Genomic DNA, 20,753 nt, shown 5'->3' with positions numbered 1-20,753 from the left:
GAACTGAGGCAAATACCCACGTGTCTATATACCATGTACTTACTGCTGTTTGTACATCTATCAGTCTAGCACATGAATGCAAGAGATATATTGGACTGTAACCTTCTTTGGCATAATTCTGTCTGGCTTGGCTTGCTTATATGTTTAGAGTAACCCAGATCTTCTAAAGGCATGAGAATGTGTAGTAAAAAGTGAGTGAAGAGTAAACAACGAACTGTTAACAAATCCTGAGGGTGTAAACAGGCGTTCATGCAAATGGCTCATGCAAGCATGTGTTGCTTGCCTGGAGGAGGTGCAGGCAGCCAGAGGCAAGTCAGTCAGTGAGGAGAGGGGTGGTGGGTCCACAGGGGTGCTGCCTGGTCCAGGGGTGGACAGGTAGTGGGAGTTAAAAATAGTCTAGTCAGGGTTGGTGGGGAAGGGTATAAAAGCAGCACAAGCCCTGGGACTCTGGAGAGTGGCTGCTGTTTCCCAGCCTCAGGGCTGTGCTAGTGAATGCTTGTACACATTCACAGGCTGGGTAAAATCCTCACTAAGTTGCGTTAACCCCTTGCCAGTCTAAAGTTAACCTTGGACAGGAACTACTCTTAGATTGGGCATGCCGTTTTTAGGGTGACTTAAACCCTGTGAATGCTTGTACACCTGGCCATTTAGGTCGCCGTAATCTTGGTTAGGGCGATCTAAAGGTAATGCTTGCAAGTGTCCATGTTTATCTACTTCCAGATGCTAATACCAGCATTTTAAATTTGTTTGTCACAAATAGTAACAAACCTATTGCAAGAATGTGTAGTTTGGACCCATGAGACAACAGCCTAGTCCAGAGATTCCTAATTTTTTTTTATTGCATACCTCCTTCCAGATTTACCAGCTGCCTGTGTACCAGCATACCTATTTTAACTCCTTAAATGCCAATTATTACTATAATGAAAATTAAATCTGTCATTATGCAGTTTCTCTTGTGTACGCCCCCCCCCCAGAAATGTCTTGTATACCCCCAGGGGTCTGTGTACCATAGTTTGGGAACCCCTTCCTAGTCCTTCCACCCTTCTTAGATCTTGGGAGAAAAAGAAGAGTTTTTGTCTCATTGCTGAAAATTTAACTAAGCTGGGCCAGTAGTTTGGGAGTGTCTTGTGAAAAAATACCCCCAGTGCTGTTTCATCTGCCTGCAATAGGTAGTTCTAGATATGATATGACCTGGAACTTTCTTGTGGCAAGTTATGGCTTCTTTTGTTGTTGTAGGGAGTCACCAGCATGTGAATCAGACAGTGTTCAAACTAGCCCTGTTAAAAATAAACATCCTGAAGATGATCCTGTGGAAGCAGACGGACACGAAGTAAAAAGACTTAAGTTTGACAAGGAAGGGGAAGCTAGAGAGACATCCAACCAAACTGCCTCCAGTGAAGTTTCTTCGGCTATGGTAGAAGAGACTGGAACATCTCCTACATCTCAGGATAAAGAAAAAGATTCTAGTTGTGTCAGACAGCATTGTGCAGAGGATGAAGAGGAAGGTATTTGATTTACTTGTATAACATGTGAAATGTTACTTTTTTCTGAATGTGGGAATTCTTTAAGCAAGGCTCTTCAAAGTGGCTGATGGCCATGTGCCCCTGGACTGTAACAGCAGGGGCTGCATGACAGGAGCTGCAGCTTCCCGCGGTGCAGCATGCACGTGGATGGCTCCCCTTCCCCTGCTGCATCACATGAAGGTTCCCCCGGCACCATGCACTGCACTATGCTGTGGATGCAGGAAATAGAGCCAGGGGAGGAAGCCCAGAGCCCTGGATGGTTGCTGAAGCTGCAGCATTGGGGTGGGAGTCTCAACCAGTGGGAACCCAGAGGCTGCATATGCGTCCAGTGAGCCACCAGTTGTGTCCAGATGTTCTGCTTTCTGACCTTCCTTCTTGGATCAGGTGGTCAGTATTGTGCTGTCAGTTGTAGTGCTTAAATTAATGCAAACTAGATGTTAAGTCCTGCTCTTTGTCTTTTGAAACTGTGCGCCACCGAACACTTTAACTCTCAAATCTTGCTAGAATTCTGATCCAAGAATCACATTTGTATGGTAATTCAAAGTACTAAACAAAGAGTCCTGATGAACAGCAGCAGTACAAAGTAAAGAAAGAGAGTTTCTTCTCTAGAAGGAGCAACATTGATATCAATTCTCTTTCACTTCCTTTCTCCACTTCAGGGTCTTCAGGGTTCACGTTTATTCATGAAGTAACTAGTGGATTAAACTTTTGAAGTGTGCTTTGTTTAAAACAACAGTGTTCTGAAAACTAACATGTAGGGGAGTTGCTACTTTGGGAAAAGATAAGTGAGGTGGTAAGAAAAGGCAATGTGTCATTTTAGGCTTTGGTATATACCGTTTACCAATATTTAATCTTTAGACTAAGTGTTTGAAAATATTGTGTGTGGTGGGTGAAGTAATGGCTTTACGGTAGGGTCTAGTGGCTTTGGTAATTTTTTAAAGAAAAGTATTTAAGATGCTCAAGACTCTAATTTGTTTTTCTAAATTTTTATAATAGAATAGTCTGTTTCTAAGCGTAATATCTAGGGTTTCAAGCTAATCGAATATAGTTGTTGTCTTGTTTAAAAAGAATACTAAGACCTCTATTTCAATGCTTTCAGAATCCTTCATGTCACCAAGAAATGTTGCGCCAGACAGAAAAGATCAAGAAAAAGACACTGAATCCTTAACTGTGAATGAAGAGACCTCTGAGGAGAGTAATCAAATGGAGGAATCTGATCAATCTCAAGCAGAGAAAGATTTGCATTCTGAAGACAGTGAAAATAGTGGCTCTGTCAGTAGTGGAGCTGACTGCAGTGAAACTGAAGACTTAGGATCCTTTGCCAGTGGAACTCCTGAAATTTCATCAGAGACCCCTATGGAAAACAGCGATGAAGCCACAGAAGAACCTATGGAGCAAGACTAATAATTTAAATACACTTAGATGCAGTATTTTCCATAAGGCTCTGGTTTTACACTGTATAAATAATTTTATGTAATAAAGTGGACCTTTAGTTTTACAAGAGAAGCAGGTTGTAAAATAAACTCCATGGATTGAACCCTGAACGAGTTGTACATGATAAGAACTGTGAATACCAGCTCATTCAGGTCCTGCTTACCGCTGAATTTTCGGTCTGGTCAAATCAGTGGTTTGTGTATAGTTTTTTTTATTTAGAATAAAAGTTTTTAAACTGGAAGGTAATTATAATTTTGACGACTTTTTTGGAGATTACCACACTTAGTTGTATGTATGCAAAAAAGCTTTTTGTCTCGTCTCTTTCTGACAGCTATAGCAGTTACTCCATATTTTGGTTACAGTTTAAACATTAACATGTGAATTATAGGGTTCCATGATGGTTTCCAGAGTTTTATTTGAATACATACTATGAAACCTTAAGTTGTATGTTTAATGCGTTACATTTTACACACACATACACACTTATCCTCCCACAATTGTAATGGGGGAAATGTTATATTTTTCTGTTTCTATAAACTAAGTACAATGAATACTTTTTCTATAGGAAAAGACTGCATTCACCTCAGAGCAGTTTCATTTGCCTGTGAATATGTAGAATAAAATCTGGCCCATGTGAAACCCTGGTAATCTTAACACTGAAAGTACCAGGTTAGACACATTCCAAGAGAACTGTTCAAACAACAACGCTTTTGTATACTTCTGAGGTGCCTGTGTGAAAGGATTTGCTTTATTTATGAGAAAATGCGCTTTTTTTGTTGAGAACAAAGTAATCAAAACTTTAGCTTAAATTTTGTAGAAGGAATGTTTGCAAATCTGATGAGAATCTCTGAAAAATTGGACAGGTACTTGCCTTTTTGAGTTCTCTGAGCATTGTGAATATTATAGGAAAGTTTCTTTCAAAATTATTCTAAAGTATGCAGATGGCATTGGTATGATACACCGCTGGATTGGGAGAATTAATATATTACCTTAGTTATGTACCTGAGCTAAATGACTAAAGTTTTTGGGGTGCATAGATATCACCATAATTTGTATAACATTTTGGAAGTGAACTAAATATTTTTGAACACGCTACTTTGACAGCCAGTGTTACATTTTTTTTTCAAACTAGCTCAAAGCACAACTACTGCTTTAAACTCGCAATATTTTCAAATTCCCATATTTAAAGACATGCAAGTTGCAACCTCCCAGTCACAATTACTGGCTGCCAAATTTATACCTGTTTCTTCAATTGTACCTTTTTGATATTTAGAATTTTTAAATTTCTGTAAAGTAGATTTTTTGTAGATTGTAACAAGTGCTCACTGCCATTGTGAAACAGTATATAATTGTATAATTTCTGTGTGTAAACTGAATGCTTGGGCTTTCAATACAGTATTCATATAAAGCAATAAATATTAATGTTATAAAATATTCGAGTACATTTTTATCAAAATATAAAACAATCCCTTTTTAGTTTTAAGTTCACATACCTGAACTACAAAAAAAGACCTCTAAAATGCACACTAATAGTTTCTGCTACTAGACGGTATGCTTTATATGTCATTTATATTATCTTTTTTGGGAAATACAGGTTTTGAATAATTTGGCTCAGTTTGTATATTTATAAGGTAATGTACTACTTACTGATTTTACCCATCACGTTTAAAGCAAACAGAGGACGTAATCCAGGAGATGCTTGCCAAAACAAACGATTAGTGTTCCCCAGACAAAAGGAAAAATCATACGTTATCAACTTAATTTTCATTGTGCAGAGGGGTTGAATGTGTATCATAAAAATTAAAGGACTGAACCAAGGTGTTGGAATTAGGAAAGTGTCAAATATAATGACGTAAAAAATTAGTGACATCTTACCTTTTTGTTGGTTTTTGGGAATACTTTGGCAATGAGAACAACATTTCTAAGTTTAGAGATTTCTGAAATTTTCTTTAGAATGTTTATTTGTGAAAATATTGTCAATAAACCTATTCTTTAAGCACCTATGAATTTTTGCTATGTTTATTTTAGCAGCAGCAGTGCCACAAAATTGTAAAGGTTTGCACAACAGATCTCCATATATCAGTTTGTAAATCCACAAATATTTCTTTTTTTCCTGCAATGAGCAATAGCTAATAAAGTAAAATCATGCTTGAATATATGTCATAGTAAGCATCTTACTATTTACTAGTATCTGCATTTGCAGATTGTAATTACAACATGGTTATGGGTAAGTACTTTTAAATTGCTAATATTTGGTACATGCTGTCTCAAAGAGATTTGCTAGGGTTTGGCATAAATTGATTCCAGATCAGTACTCCTTCATATATCTAATGTGTTCCACTCTGTAGATGATGTTTCCTACTTTAAATTATAAATACTTGTAATTACAAGAATGCATAGTATCTTTACACTTGTGGCTTGATATTTCCAAAGTTGGTGGATACCCACAAATGCCAGAAGTGTGTACATCTGATATATACTTTTAATAAATACTCATTTAGACAGAATGTGTTGGTCATGTGAGAGCAATCATGGCTGTTGTATGCACCTATGATTTAAAGAAGAAAAAACTTGCGAGCCCTCATTTAAAAACAGCTCATTCTGAGACTGCAGGTACATGCTAGTTTGAATTATTAGTAAGACTTTATATAAGATATTGTAGAAAATGTACTGTTCAGAATACCAAGGTAGGATGACTTATTCAGCTCGAGACAGCATTCTAAAAGTCATGCTGCTAATTTTAAAATCGATTATTTTAATTAACAGTACTAAAATATCCAGGTATTTTAAGTCACTTGGCTGCACTGGTACTTACAGTTTTAAACTAGCCATCATATTTATTGATATTAAATTATATATGGAGAGGGCTTATTTCCAGCTTTATCAGGTTCCCTTCTGTGCTTAAGGAAGCACAAGTTTTCTGCCCTTGAATTAGAATATGGTGTTAGTTTTCAAGTGGGCTAATATGTAGTCTGTTTAATGGAAACTGGAGGTGTTCATCACATATTAGAATTGGGTCCTTGGAAAGTGGCCCAGTTGAGTGGAGGCTTTGGATAGGATACCTTTGCATCCTCGCACCCAGTTATGATGCCAGATTCAGGGAGCCTATGAGATGAAATTATTTGTTATTAAAGAATGAAAGGGCTCTTGTTTGAGGTCTCTCGTTACTCAAATAAAGGTCAAAATAACGGAAAACAAACCCTTAAATTCTGCCAGTCTCTGGATTTCCCAGTGCAACCTGCCCAAATTGTAAGGCCAAGTGCTTAGGTCAAAGATTGTTTAACTTGATGTATTGTGCACAGCTGGCACGTGTTTAGACTTGGTTGTATTTTCTGCTGACCTAGATAAACTAGATCAGATTTATATTCTATTTTATATAAAGTCTTCCTATACCTAAAGGTCCTTCATGCCCTGGATACACTCCATCTAGCTAGTACATTTTGTGCAGAGCATAATTTTGTACCAGAAGATCCATGTCTGCAGGTTGAAATATTTGGGCAATAAGAAGGTCCCTGCTGGTCTGATCCCATGAGGGAAATTCCTTCCCAGCCCCATAATTTGAAAACTGAACTGGAATTGCAGTCAGTTTAAAGCTGGCATAAATGATGCAGGAAGCTTTCTGAAAATGGTTGTCTCGATCATTGGGTACCATCTTGCTTGCTCTCTCTTTTTTTCCCTAACTTGTAAAACTTCAGCTAATGTACTTGCTGCAGGGCTCAAATGAGCTATCAGCTGATGTGCATGACTGACTCCAGATAGAGAAGTGAACACAACAGTGCCGCATTTCAAGGGTCTGTACAAAACAATTGACAACCTTGTTGGCTGAGGTTAAAAACCCTGAATGTGTGGAAAAACTCAGATGAAAATTGATCAAACATCTATTTCTGGAAGACCAGGAGACTTCCAATTTTTGTACCCAAAATGACTGGCAGAGCCACTATCAGTGGGAATCCATTAAATTCTCCAAACAGAATGGAGTTACCTTTAATCATAATGGGAAAAGTTTCCACTCTTCTTTCTGCCCGTGTTGGGCTGCCTGAGAAGTGCTAGGAAGAAGAGCCATCTATCTCTCTATAAAATCATTGTTCTACATTTTTGGTGAAGCTATCTTAACTAAATCACAAGATTTTTTTTTTCCCAGGGGAAAGTATAGCCTGTCAAAATTTCAATAGAGAAGAAGCTGATAACAATCCAGCTTTTAAAAGCATTTTCAGGCATCAAGATGAACAATGATTGAGCCTCTGTTTATGGTATATGAATGGTCCCAATCAGTGTCTGCCTTTGTGGAACAGCAGCACAAAAGAAATGTTGTTCATTAAATTTTTTTGGTAATTAAGTTTTTGGAAGGAGAAAAATATTCCAGAACTGAAGCTGCATGAGGTTCCTTGGACAGCACTGGTGAAAATAGGCATTTGCAAAGCTGCATGCAAATAGGTGTTTGAATATTGGCTTGACCAATACATGCACACACACTCTGCACGTGCACTTTCCATCTCCCCGGTGCACTGTTCCCCTGTTGGGCACCTGGGCAACATTTGGACATCATGATGGCATGCTTCACCTTTCGTATTTCTAAGACCTCTTTTTACATAAATAATTCTGGTTTTGGAAGTACTGTAATTTGTTACATTACACACTTTTGCTTTATGCACGCTTTCCCCTTCCTTCTAAAATGATGAGGTTCCTGGCTGGAAAAACATGTTTTATTTTGTGTGTATGGAAATAGAATATTATGTACAGCTTTAGGCCTGAAGTAATTCATATCTGAATGATCTTGGGAGACAAAGGGCATGAGCTGAATGAATTGACTTTCTCTTAAGGTTTTTCTGTGATTGCCCAATATGTGCTTCCTTGGCTAAGTCTTTGATGCCAGGTTGTGAGATTGGCACAACACAGAGCGTCTCCCAGATTTCATTACATATCTGGTTTGATATATATAAATCAATTGTGCCATGTCTATTAGGGTGACAGTGTTTGGATCTTGGGGAGTGCTGGATTTGCAGCTGTAGCTATTTAGAGGCCCAGTTGCACTGTAGATTGCAGATTAAGAGAAATGGAGGAGGACAATACAATCATAGATACATGAAGTCTACCGACTTCCCTGCCTGTTTTATTCTGTGGTACAACTTATAATTGCTGGGCCACCTCAGGTGAAGAAATGAGAAATTTTGAGGGCTATTGAACTCTGTGAATTTAGCTGCGGTTCAGTATAATGTTATTTGGCATGTGTTTTCTGTAATTGTGATGCATGAGGAAATTCACAGTGTTTAATGGGCCTGAAATGCATCCTGCCGCCTGTGTACTGTCAAGGCTTGTTGTTAATGCATGGAGTTGTAGTATAAAAATCAATATAAATGCTCAGCATTTTCTGACTTGTGTAAGAATCCTTTAAACTTTGGGTTTTCTATGAAATGAGCCCTGAGGGGGGAGGAGCCATTCTGATGTGCTCTCGCAGCAGTAATAAATCAACCCTGTTAAGACTGAATGAATCCTCTTTGATCTTCCTTGTGTACAAGAAAAATATTCTGGCTATTTTTTAAAAGGCAAACTAGTTTATCTTATTCCATGTCCTCAGGGTTGTGCATAGGGGCAGAGCCCAAATCCCTGTTCATCTCTGACTGATGGATGCAACATATTTCCCCTTACATTATGAGCTGGAAAAGAAACAGCTGCCTCATGTTGAGACGTAGGACTCAGGACAGTGAACTGCTTTGGGATGAGGTGCTGCTAGAGCACGATGACCCTGCGCGAACCTTGCATGTGCTCTCTGCTAGAGCATAACCACTAGCAGTGCAAGGTAATTAGCGCATCAATGATTCCTCCGCCCTCGTGATGATAGTCCTGAGCAGAACTTGTTGGTCAGGCATTACCTGGACTGGAGACGCTGTTTGCTGCGTGGTTCAACCGCTCTCTTCACGTGTCTGAACATGGTGAGGCGGGGAGCCAAGATGGTGGGAGAAGAGACTGAAAGTTCAGGATTTTGAGGCAGGGAGAGCAGCTGAGGCAAGAGGAGGTGCTCCTGTTGAATGAACTCAAGTGGCCTCTCTTTTTTTCTTTCAGCTACCATAGGCACCTTCTGTACCTGGATGATCCCGTCGCTGTTTCCAGAGGAACGAAATAACCAGCAGATCTGAAACCTTACAAAGAGGGAGAGAAAAATCGCAGGTGATGTCAGGAAACCTAGGCCCAGGATGCTTCAGCACGTGCAGCTTGACCGTAGCCCCCTGGGGGTTTGAAAAGGCAACTGAGCAGCGGCTGAGGTAAAGCTCCGAACTGGGGCTGAAATGAGGCAGCGGCTGTGGATGGTGCTGAGCTCGTGCTGCAGGGGAAGGCCCAGCACTTCACCCCTGCTTCCTTAGGGCTCGTTCGCCCTGTGGAGGCAGGCTGAGCTGCCTTGGCATAAGTTTGTGCGCGGGTGTTCGAGCTGCAACGGGCTCCTTCAGGTGCTGAGGACTCTCCCCCGGTGACAGGAGAGCAGGCGCTTGTACCACGCTAGAAGCGTGCACTGAGGGGGGGAATGGCAACCAGTCGCTAGTCCTCCTGGCTGGCTTCCCTGTGGAGGTGAGCCCTATGAGCTCAGTGCGCTCCAAGCTGGCGTGTCATAGCACTGAGCCTGGGCCCCATTAGGCATCAACAGGTCCTCACACCTCAGCAGGATGGCAGGTAGGCAGCGCTCTGGGAAATGTTGTGAGGCAGGTATTGTCCTGCTTCAGGCTCCTGAGACAGGCCCTGATGGGGCCAGGAAAAGTTGGGGGGTGCTCTGTGCCCCTGGGGGTGGGTACAGCATTGCGGTGGGAGCGCTTGCTTTTGCTGGAGGCCCAAAGTCTCCAGTCCTAGCAGCCCTCAGCAGCAGGCAGGTCCCCCTGTCTCTGCCCTGGAGCTGGCCTGGTACCCAGGGCTCCAGCCTGGTAGCCAGGCAGCCCAGCTCCAGCCTGGGTGGAGAGGCAAGAATAGAAAGCTTGTGATAGAGGGTGTGTGTATATAACTCTATATACAGAAAGATGTTTTAATTAAAAAGCAAAAAAAAAAAAGCAAATGCCAGCTCAGAAGGCTGGCTTGAGCCAGGTGCAGGTGTTTGCAATGATTAGAGCTTGGCCTCATTACTGGTCCTCCTCCTTTCAGCCAGGCCCCTTGTAGCTTAGCAGCACTGAAAATCTCTGTGGCTCCTCTCAGGGCCCCGCTGCGCCTCTGGCAGGGCCTGGGGGAAGAAAGCTGGTTCTCCCCGTGTGATACAGCACTTGGGTGGGGGTCCCAGCAGTGCTGATGGGCACCACCACCCTGCTAGCCATGACTGAGTTCACTATTTTTCAATCGTAATTCTCTGTAAGTCTCTGGTTAATCCACTTCTGGCTTTTTATCTGCTGGCCCTTATGGCTCTGTCCCTATAGACCTCTGTTTTCTGCTTCCTCCAGGAGGCAGTAGGAAACTGGCATTGCCAAGTGCAAGTCTGAGCATTTTTTCCAGGTCTTGGCAGCAGAACTGCCTGTCCTTTTCCCCATTGTGAGCAGGGAAGCCAGAACGGGCGTACCAAAATACAGACACCTTGCAGCCCCGAGCTTGGCTCCAGGGGCTGGGAGCAGCCTTTCTTCGCACTGGGGTCTGTTGACATGCATTGCTAACAAGGTTTCTTTCCTGAAGGGGTCAGGTTTACTGCTAGTGGGTAGTGCAAAGCACTGGATTTCTAGGTTTTTTTCCTGGCTCTGAGCAACTCATCTCAAGTTCTCTTCACTTGAAAATGGGCACCTTTATGGGCTTGCTTTTCCTTCTGTGTGTTGGTGTATGCCTGCATGTTACACATGCACTGGTGACTGTCACAGTGATGTTTCATAGAAGAGCAGGTGCATAGCTGTGCTAATGGGAGCTGCCTGCACCTCCAGGTGCATTTCCACTTATAAGTCAACTGTCCCCTAAAAGTAGTCTCCCAGAACAGTAGTTCTTACCTTTTCTTTGTACCAGGACCCATTTGTGAACATCAATGGCCAGTGCCCCTCGCTCCTGACCCATTGTCCCTGGCCCCCAGGCTCCAGTCCCCTAGTGTGTGGGGCTGTCCTAGAGGAACTGGTAGCTCCTGTGAAATCTGTGGGTAGGAATTGCTTTTGGTCATATTCAGACCAAAGAGAATCATTCACATTGGCATCCTGTTGGCTGGAGGGAAAAAAAAAATGCATGGATGTGGAGACTTGAACTTGAAGCCTTCCTTCCAGGACAGCACTGAGGGATATATCAAACTGATCCTGGAAACTAGCACAGTTCGTTCCTGCTCACGCCACAGCTCCTCCTCCTCAAATGCTTCCAGCACCAGAGCTCCTTGCAATCTTAGTCTGAGACGTGAATCTTTAAACTTGCTAAATCAATGCTAGAGTGCCGGAAGTGATAAGGAGTTATTAATGTCATTATACAAGGCAGCAGTGACGCCTCATCTGGGAAATGGTATGCTATTTTGTTTATTCACATCAAAGAGAAATGCTATAAAACTGGAATATGGTCAGAGAAAGGCAGAAGAGGGATTAGGATGAGCCTGAAAAGGAGAAGAGATTACAGTAGTTGCACTGGTTTAGCCAAACATGATATTTCCCAACTGGGGCAGGGTTCCCTTGGGGCTAAGTACAGACGGTCAAAAAGCCAGAGGCTGAATTGATTCAATCTTTGCAGGTTAGTCTAAGTTGTGTACATTGAACCTATAAGCAAGTGAACAGACATTCACTTTTGATTCCAGAAATGCAGCCACATGCCTGCAATGGCCCAGGCCAGAAGCTGAGGAGTGCTAGAGCACACCGTCCTGCTCCGTGGGAGCAGACAGCTTGGGCCAAGGCTAGTCCGCCCACTCAGCAAAACATCCTGGGATGCTGGGGGACTTGAATCTGGAGGGGATCTGGGACAGAAATTCAATTAACTGATTTAAATCAGTTAAATCCGATATTGCATCCAGTCTAAATCAGTTAAGTCTGATATTACATCCATCCAGGTTTATCTTAAACCGGTTTCAGCCATTTTGAAAGAGCTTAATGTGTGCTGAGCTTCTATTGTGTTACAGAGTTGAACTGGTTTCTGATCACTTATACCAGTTTATGTGTAACTTCTGTTCCTAGACCTATTGGGTGTAAGGGGGGGAAGGGATGGGAGAGCAGAAATGTAAACAGGGAAAAGAGTTAAAAATGAAGCTGAAAGTATCTCTTTGATTGTTGGAGAGATCACAGTGTAGGTGTGACAATGTATTGTTGTTTTAAACATTTTTAATATAGAATACTGGATAAACATTGGGTAGAAATAGTTTAGCCTTTCTGCATTGGTGCGCAGGGTTGGACCAGGTGACCTGTTAGGCTTCTTCCAACCTCATGAGTCTGCAATGGGGGTACAGAGCAGTGTGGTAAGTTTGAAAAATAAAAAAAGGGATATATGACCCAAAGCCAGTTTGAGAAACACTGAGCTACAAAACGAAAGCTGAGGAGTGATCTGTTATTGCTGTTTATAAAATACACCTCAGGTAAGCAGCAGAGGAAGAAGAGCTACTTCAGTGAAAAGGCAATGTTATCATAAACACAAATGACTGCAATCTGGACACAAATACATTTAGGCTGGAAATAAGAGGAACTTTTCTGTCAGGGGCGTAGAGATCTGGAAGAACCTTCCAATAAATCTAGTGGTCTCTCTTTTTTTGGCCCCCCTCTCTTCCTAAGATAATTGATATTCAGTTGACAAAAGGCATTATATTATGGGGCTAGTGATAGCAGAGGACTGAATCTGAGGACCCAAGGGGTCTCTGCCCTTAGAAACAAGGAACAATAACACAGCACTAGGGGAGAAAAAGATGAAAGGGAGGACTATTTAAAAATGCAGCAAGCATCTGTTATTTGTTTCTCCAGTGAGTTTTACTGAGAAAATCTGAACTTTTTCTGTAGCAAGTGTGTCTTTCATACTTCCACATGCAGAAGGCATGTTGGCATCAAGGAAAAAAAAATGTGTTGCTGCTAAATCTCCTCCCCCCCCGAAAGTTTAGTACTGCACATTCAAATGGACTTCTTCTGCCACCTCGTGGGGATGAGATCTAGTTGCATGCCTGGTCTGCCTCGCCTAAGTTTTTTCCTTTTGTGCTCCATATGTTTTTAGTCAGTAACAAGTTCTGAAATCTGACAGTTCAGTCAAAACAATATAATTCAAGGAACTTAAAAGTAACCACAACAGAGGGACTGTGGAAAACTGCAAGTTTTCAGTGCAAGGCATTTGCAATTGAAGGAGCCAAAATATTTTGAAGGAATAACAATGAAGCACTAGAACGGAAACCAGGGTTAAGTCAGATGGGGAACAAAATGGAACGAGATTAAGCATTTCAGATGCTAAATAGATCTAGGAGGATATAAAGCAAAAAAAATAGAAGCAGTAAAGAAATGGAGAAATTGGAAACGGCCTTTATTAACCCTCCTGGTTTTGGGAAGCAACATTTCCTATCTATGCATGAATGAAATGTTTGTCTACTGCATCGTGGCATTCATGTCGTTAATATTTATGGGGGTTTTTTGTGATCTCCTATTAACAGGCCTGGGCATCAGTCTTTGTTTCAGAGGCAGCTTCTAATTTCATATTTTCAATGTAGGATTTACATTTTAGATTTACAATTTAGTGTGCTAACAAGCAGTAGCATTGCTTCATTATTGGTTCAAATGTGGCACTCCACATCTGCTCTCTTACTGTTATATATCTGTGGCTGGAAATCCTCTTTCTCAGCGAGGGTTGGGAAAGAGTCATGCTGACTGACGCAGTCTGGCCACAACTCTGTGGGCCATGGCAATAAAAGAGGCAAATCACGTCAGCTGAGCACTTTGTCACAACAGGCTGAAATGGTGCTCAGCTTATTATGGCATTAGAAGAAATACAGACATGCACACAGGACCTTGAGATTCTCTCACACATTTTCCTTTCCCGTAGCACGATCAGTATACTTATAGACCATCCCTAACTTGATTGTCTAAAAGATTGTTTAAAACCTCCAGTGGAAGCAATTCCACCCCCTCCCTGATAACATCGTTCAGTGCCTAATTCCCATTCTAGTTAGGAAATGATTCCCAATAACTAACTTAAATCTTCTTGGCTACAAATTAGCCAGTTATTTCTTTTCTTACCTCCAGGAGTCATGGAGAACACTGGATCATCATCCTCTTCATAATAGGATACATGAAGACTAGTATCATGAAGACTATATACTTGAAGACTGCTATCATGCCCCCATCCATTTGTTTTCCTAGACTAAGCAAGCCCAGTGTCTTCAGGTTTTTATAGAAGGACTGCTTTCTTGGATGTCATGGTTGTACACTCTTTAATCTGTTGTCCTCTGGACAACTTCCAACTTGGCTACATCTTTCATAGAGTGCGGTGCCCAGAACAGTAATCCAGCTGAGGCCTCACCAGTGCCAAGTGGAAAGGAATAATTATCTCCCAGCACTTGCATATGACAGTCTTGTTAATAAGTCTCCGAATGCTTTTTTTTGTTTTGTTTCTGGTCACAACATCTTGTTATTGGCTCATTCATTTGGTGGTGACTAAAACCACAACCCTTTCCTGCTGTATGACACACAGCCAGTGATTTCCACTTTGTATTAGTGCATTGGATGTTTTCTTCTGAAGCAAAGCACTTTGGACTTGTCTTGGTTGAATTGCATCTTGGGTTTCAGATTCTCGTTCTGTTCTCTCAAGCGCTTGCAAATCCTCCCATTTGGTGTCATCCATGCAAGCGCCTTCTCTCTTCCATCATGTAAGTTAACAATGATGCCATGTAGACAGACCCCGGAAGAGCTGTCCCACTTCGACAGTGAGGTTTTAATAGCTACCTCCTAAGCGTAGTTTTTAAACCAGTTGTGCACCAACCTTATGATGACTACATTTAGACCATTTTTCCTTTGTCTGATGATGGGAATGTCAACTATTGCATCCCTCTTATCTGCTAAGATACTTGCCCTGTCAAAGGAGAGGAGATGAGTTTGACATGATTTTTTTTTGCCAAATCCATGTTGGCAATTTTTCCCACTTTGTTTTATCCTCTAGGTGTTTGCAGATTGACTGCTCAATCATTTGTTTTAGTGTCTTTCCTAGTATCAAAGTTACACTTGTTCTCTGAGTCTTCCTCTTTCCTTCTTTGAAGGACAGGTAGTCTGTTTGGCTTTCTTCCATCCCCTGGGACCCTTCCCATCCTACATGAGTTCTCAAAGATAATCATTAATTGTTTGGAGATTGCTTCAGCTAGGGTGAATCTCATCAGGCACTGCCAACTTGAATACATCACATTTGTCTAAATATTGTTTAACCTATTCCTTTCCTATTCTGGCCCATGTTCCTACCCTTTGCTAAAACTAATGGTGTTATGTATCTGACCACAATTAACTTGTGTTTTTGTGAAAACTGGAGCATAAAAAGCAATAAATACATCAGGCTTCTCTCTGCATCATCCATTATTTGCTCTTCCTCCCTGTTAGTTTGTATACCTTTACTTTACTTTGTTTTCCTCTTACTCTTGATATATTTATTGAACTTTTTCATGTCATCTGCTATATTCCTTGCTGCTTGTAACTCACTGTGTGCCTTAGTCTTTCTGATTTTTATCTCTGAGTGTTTCTGCTCTTCCCTTATTCCTTTATATTCATCAATACCATTTGGTATTTTTTTCCAAGGTAGTGCCTTGAAGGTACTTAGAAACTACAGTTAAGACACCCATCAATCTTTTTTTGATTAAAATGAGTAGATCAAGCTCTTAATCCTTTTCACCAGCTTTGAATAACCTGGGGGGTCTCTCTTTTTCCTTTTTTGGAAATGTAGACACCAGAATTGGATGCAGGTACTTGCTTCACCAATGCTGTTTAGGGAAAGAAATCACTTACTACTCCCCTGTACATCCAGAGCTTGTGTGAACAAGCAACCAGATTGCAATACCTAACAGCTGGGAATGCATAGACTTCTCACTTGCAGTCCCAGGCCTCTCAGCAGAGTGCATTGGCAAAGGGAGAGGAGTACATTACAACAGGTATGTGACTTCTGATTCAGAAGGTAGGATGCACAGAGCAGCAGGGCACATCTCCATATGGCCACTGCCTTGTGCTTTAATTGTACAGTAAAGACCTACCCACTTTCCTTTTGACTGCCTCTTGGGTTTGGCTATGAAATACAAATAAAAAAGACAATTTTTTGAAGTTAGAGAGGTACTGGTGTCTATCTAGATCCATGAAAACTAAATTGTCATGGATGACACTAAAGTGTATCAGCACAGTCAAAGCTGGAGAGAGGTCACTTATACTTCATGGATATTATTAACCTTTAGTTGTGGTTATGGTCAAATGGAGCTGGCTGCTTTGAACATACTCCATGGTATAAAAAGTTTAATTATTTTATTTATGGGAGCTCTGTTTTAACTAAAACTGGCCATTGCCAAAAAAGTCATGGCAATCCTCTCTCCCCCCCACCACTCCCCGACCTCCCCCAATGCTTCCTGTCACCAAGAACAGAGAGAGATTTCCCCCCAGCTATTAACTGAATACAGACTTCAGAGAGAGTTGGTGGTTGCAGATACATTCACTAAAGCATAATACAAAAGTACACTAAAGCAATGGCTAGAGTTGGGTTATGTCTCTTTTTAACAACATAAAACAAAGCCTGATTGCCAGCATGGTTGGGATAAGCACATTCGCAGCCCTTATTACCAATGTAATGGGGAGTTCTCAGGACTAGCTGAGCTTTGTTGCAATGCACTAAGATCTAGAAATAGATATAAAAGGGATAGAAAAAATCTAAAAGAAGACCAGAGATATTTTATGCAGGCCTCAGTGAACAGTGACAGTGAGGAATTTGTTGTGACCAAAATACAAGTCAGGTCAAATGAAAGAGCCCATATTGGTGGGATGGAAAAAAATAGATCTCTTGGAGCTAAGTATGCACAGTTTTCCAAAAATCTAGGATTTGCCTTGGGTTTTTATTTTCACTCTGCTGAGATCACCTTACCAAAAGAGACTGCAGCAAAACTGGTGATTATGTACATCAGGTCCATTTTCACCAGGCAGGGCAGACTTGACATCATAGTGTGTGACAATGGGCCACAGGTTAGTGGGTCTGAGGTCAAGCAGTGTGCAGCAAAGTATGGGTTTGGCATAGCACTGCTAGTCTCCTTTTTCCCTAGTCCAGTGGGTCAGTGGGCAATTGATGTTAAAATAATAAAGCATCGACTGAAAAAAAGCTGTAGAATCAGGCTCTGAACTGTCTTTAGTGCTGTTAAATTACAGAGTCACACCACTGAAACATGGATTGCCACCCACTGACATTTTGTTCAATAGAAAGCTGAAAGCCACAGTCCCTGGCTGTTAGATATTGATGTTGGGCCCTGGGGATTTGCACATACTTAGAGACAGATGAGGCCAAACAAAGAATTTGATATGATTTGAAGTCCCCTGAGCACCAGCATTTTATAGCATTAAAGGCTGTTGGGTATGTCTGTGACAGGGAAACAAACAGCAGCAGTGTTGTATGAGGCAGACACCCCAGGTAGATGTGAAATGTGATGGAATAGGTGACCGTCTCCCAGTGCTAGAAGGGAAGAAGACAAGGGACACAAGGCTGGACATTTTTCTTGAGAAGATTTCAGAGTAACTGCCACAGAAAGAAGAGATGGTTCGGTTTGGGGACATCTCGCTGCTAGAACTACTGGACTTACCACCACCTGGCTCTTGTGATGCTAATGTCACAAGGGAGCTCGATTCTAGCAGGTCCATGCAGCAATGACATCTACTTTGGATGCTAAGCGCATGTCACTTTTAATTTTTTTTTAACATGTCTTTTAAATTCTGCCTTTCATCAGTTGGAACCAGCTGCGGTTTGCCATGATTCAAGCCAGGTTGAACAGTGCTAATCTTTGACACCAAATAAAGCAGATGGTTGTCAGGTTCTTTGGCTCTGAACTATACAGAGCCCAGCTTATCCAGCAATCCATATTGCTCAGTGCAAATGCCCTGCCCTTAGCATTATTTACCACTATTCCCATCTTCCTGTTGTCCACACATTTTATCACTAATTTCATGCTTACTTCCCAATCAGTGATACAATATTGAATGGAATCAAGCCTAACTCCACTCCATGTTGATGGGCATTACTTAATAGTCCTAGATTTTAATTCTTTAATACTTGAACCCCATATTAGCGTTGTTACCATGTTGTTGTGGGCGAGGACAGACCAGCTGCCCTGTATCAACTTAGATCATCCTATGTACCCTTTTGGACAACTTGCATGCCATTAACTTGCTTTTCACTGTTCTGGAATTGTATTCCAATATATATTCAATGTATATATTCCAGTGTATTCCTAGTATTCCAATATATATTCAAAGAGAACATCAGCCAGGCAGACACCTCGGCCAACTCTTTTAAGAAACTTGAGCACAAGTTATTTTGATCTGAGGACTTATGATAGTTGTTTAATGAGCTCCTGTCATTACTAATGAGAGGTGGAAAGCAGATCATCATCTTCATGGGCTACATTTCTTTCCAAATACAGAACAGAAACAGCTATTTAACAATGTTATCATTTCCATCTGGTAATAGGCCCAAGCCAATGCTAGAATTTCTTATGTTTCCAATATGTTTGGGGGGGACTGAGCCCTTGGTGTTCCTGTAGCTTGGGCCAGAATAGGTCATATTGCATGAAGTACAAAGTAGGGCTAGCCCAGAAAAATCAAGGGACAAATTCTATCCTGGCACTCAGTGTACCACAGAGCGCAGTCCTTTGCTGACTTGAGGATGAACAAGTCTAGGGCTGTCCAACTTCTAAGTCCTTGGGGGCTACATGAGGTGTACCATGCAGATACTACCCCTCTGCACTGCTGTACCATGCGGCATGATCCACCCCCACATGCAACCCTGATTCCCTTACACAGGGTGTAGGTGCAGTACTGAACTCATGCACAGCTTCCCAGGCTGCCATGCCCCTGGAGTTGAATGCAGGAAGCGGAAGCCAGAGGAAGGAAGGGTGAGCCTGGGACTTAAGATGCTATTGCAGCTGGAACAATTGGATTTGGGAGGAGGACAGCAGGCAAGTGAGAGCTCGGGGTTACACGCGAAGCTCTTGCAGGCTGTCACTTGCAAAACACTGAACCACTTCAACGAGCAGCCTCTTGCACCTCAGGGTCTGGACCTGGGTCAGGACCTCCCCACAATTCTGGGAACGTTCATGTAACCCACACTCTTCCCGCTAGAGTGCCAAGATGCAACCGTCTTACTGATCAGCCACAGTTTATACAGTTTCCACTGTTCAATGCATGCCAAACACAGCGCATCTACACAAGACATTTACAGTGGAGCTTACTAATTAGCTCTGCAGCAGTGTCAGCATTTACACATGCAGTACTGTTAGGCCAGAGTAAACTAATTCACTCCGCTGTAGGATAGTACTGCCCAACACGAATTCTGTCCTACAGCAGAGTTATTTATGCTGCCACAAAGTGTGTAATGGTGATTGGGGCTGACTGGGGCATGAGGGTACTACAATGCGGGGGCTGCCTGTGGTTAGCCCTGCACAGCACATTGAGCCAGACATCACTTGGGCTGGCAGGTTAACCCCCCTCTTCCCTTGGACTCCCTGTCAGCCAGGGCTGGTCCAACCCAGCTCAACATGCTGCAGTCCTGGGCGTATGTGTAAATGCTGCACCTGGGAGCAATAAACTGCACTGGAGTTTATTGCATTAAATTCATTTCGCATGTAGATGTTCCCACTGTCATCTTCAGCTTGAGGAGTTAATTATGCTTTGGAGATCCCAGGTTGACTCCTTAATTACAGTTATTGCATGTGTGATACGGGTTCAAAAGCATCTAGTTATTAGAGAGAGTATCTGATGTGATCAAGAAATAAGCAATTGGTCTAAGCCTTTAACAGCAGGGAGTGCTAGCATTTGCAGCCAAAGGCAGACTCTGTCCTGGCTGGTGCCACACCTGAGATAGAAACACCTCTGTAAACAGTACACTAAACCATCCCTCTGGACATGCCCACAGGACATCTGCACAGGCCAGTGTAGGAATGGGTCTATTTCCCCAGCTCTTTCCTACTTCTCTGGGGCCTCTTGGTACAGAGGTTAGGAAGAAGAAGTCCTTGTCCTCTGAGGGCTGTAACTTAATTTCAGCCTTTTCACAGGTGCACAAGGAGGGTGGACAACAGGTTTCTTCCTCCCAGGGCCCATCCTTTCCAAAACACACACCCCTGCAGCTTGTACATTTTTGCAAGGCCCAGGCTGAGCTTGGTCAAACCTAGGCTTTTTCACACTACTTGCACAAGCTGTTTTCAGCGCCCCACTTAGAAACAGCTGTGGCTGCTAGCAGAAGGTGAGTACAGCAGTCCAGTTTCTGTCTGCAGCAGAGATCAGTCTTATGGGACAGTCTCAGTCTTGTTGGCATTACACAAAGAGCTGAAGTCTCCTGCCTCTAGAGCACGGAGAAGGATATAGTGAGCCTGGAAGCCATCAAGCTCATGCATGTTCATTTTTCCTAATTGAGACCTTCACCTGGTGGTGCAAGCAAAAACCTGGCAATGCATAATGTCCTCATGCAGCCAAAGTAGTGGCAGCAGGGAGCTTAATTATAATAAATACATGCCATCTGATTAAGAGGGATAGGATTGTTGGAGGAAGGGCAGAAGAGTAGGGCAAGGAATGCATTGGTGAAATAGGAGCTAGAAGAGAAAGGAGCAGCAGATGTCATGAGCTGATTCAGCAGGGCCAGTGATGGCTTTGGCCAGTAGCATGAGTCAGGCCAGGCAGGAATTAACGTCTCCAAGGGGCT

General features: G+C 42.3%; 1 protein-coding gene across 2 annotated transcripts in view; it reads left to right on the top strand.

The window, feature by feature from the left end:
* Nucleotides 1–4,960, top strand: part of PPP4R2 (protein phosphatase 4 regulatory subunit 2) — a 40,944-nt gene extending 35,984 nt beyond the window's left edge. For both annotated transcript variants that reach the window (XM_019504739.1, XM_019504740.1), the window contains 2 exons: nucleotides 1,237–1,505; nucleotides 2,623–4,960. In XM_019504739.1, coding sequence (XP_019360284.1) covers nucleotides 1,237–1,505; nucleotides 2,623–2,927 — 574 coding nt within the window. In that variant the 3' untranslated portion in view covers nucleotides 2,928–4,960. The remainder of the gene's footprint in view (nucleotides 1–1,236; nucleotides 1,506–2,622) is intronic.
* The last annotated feature ends 15,793 nt before the right edge of the window (nucleotides 4,961–20,753 follow it).

The sequence above is a fragment of the Gavialis gangeticus genome, unplaced genomic scaffold, assembly GCF_001723915.1.
Source record: "Gavialis gangeticus isolate Ggan-Ray unplaced genomic scaffold, GavGan_comp1, whole genome shotgun sequence".
NCBI lineage: Eukaryota > Metazoa > Chordata > Crocodylia > Gavialidae > Gavialis > Gavialis gangeticus.
This window is presented reverse-complemented; position numbering and strand designations above follow the sequence as displayed.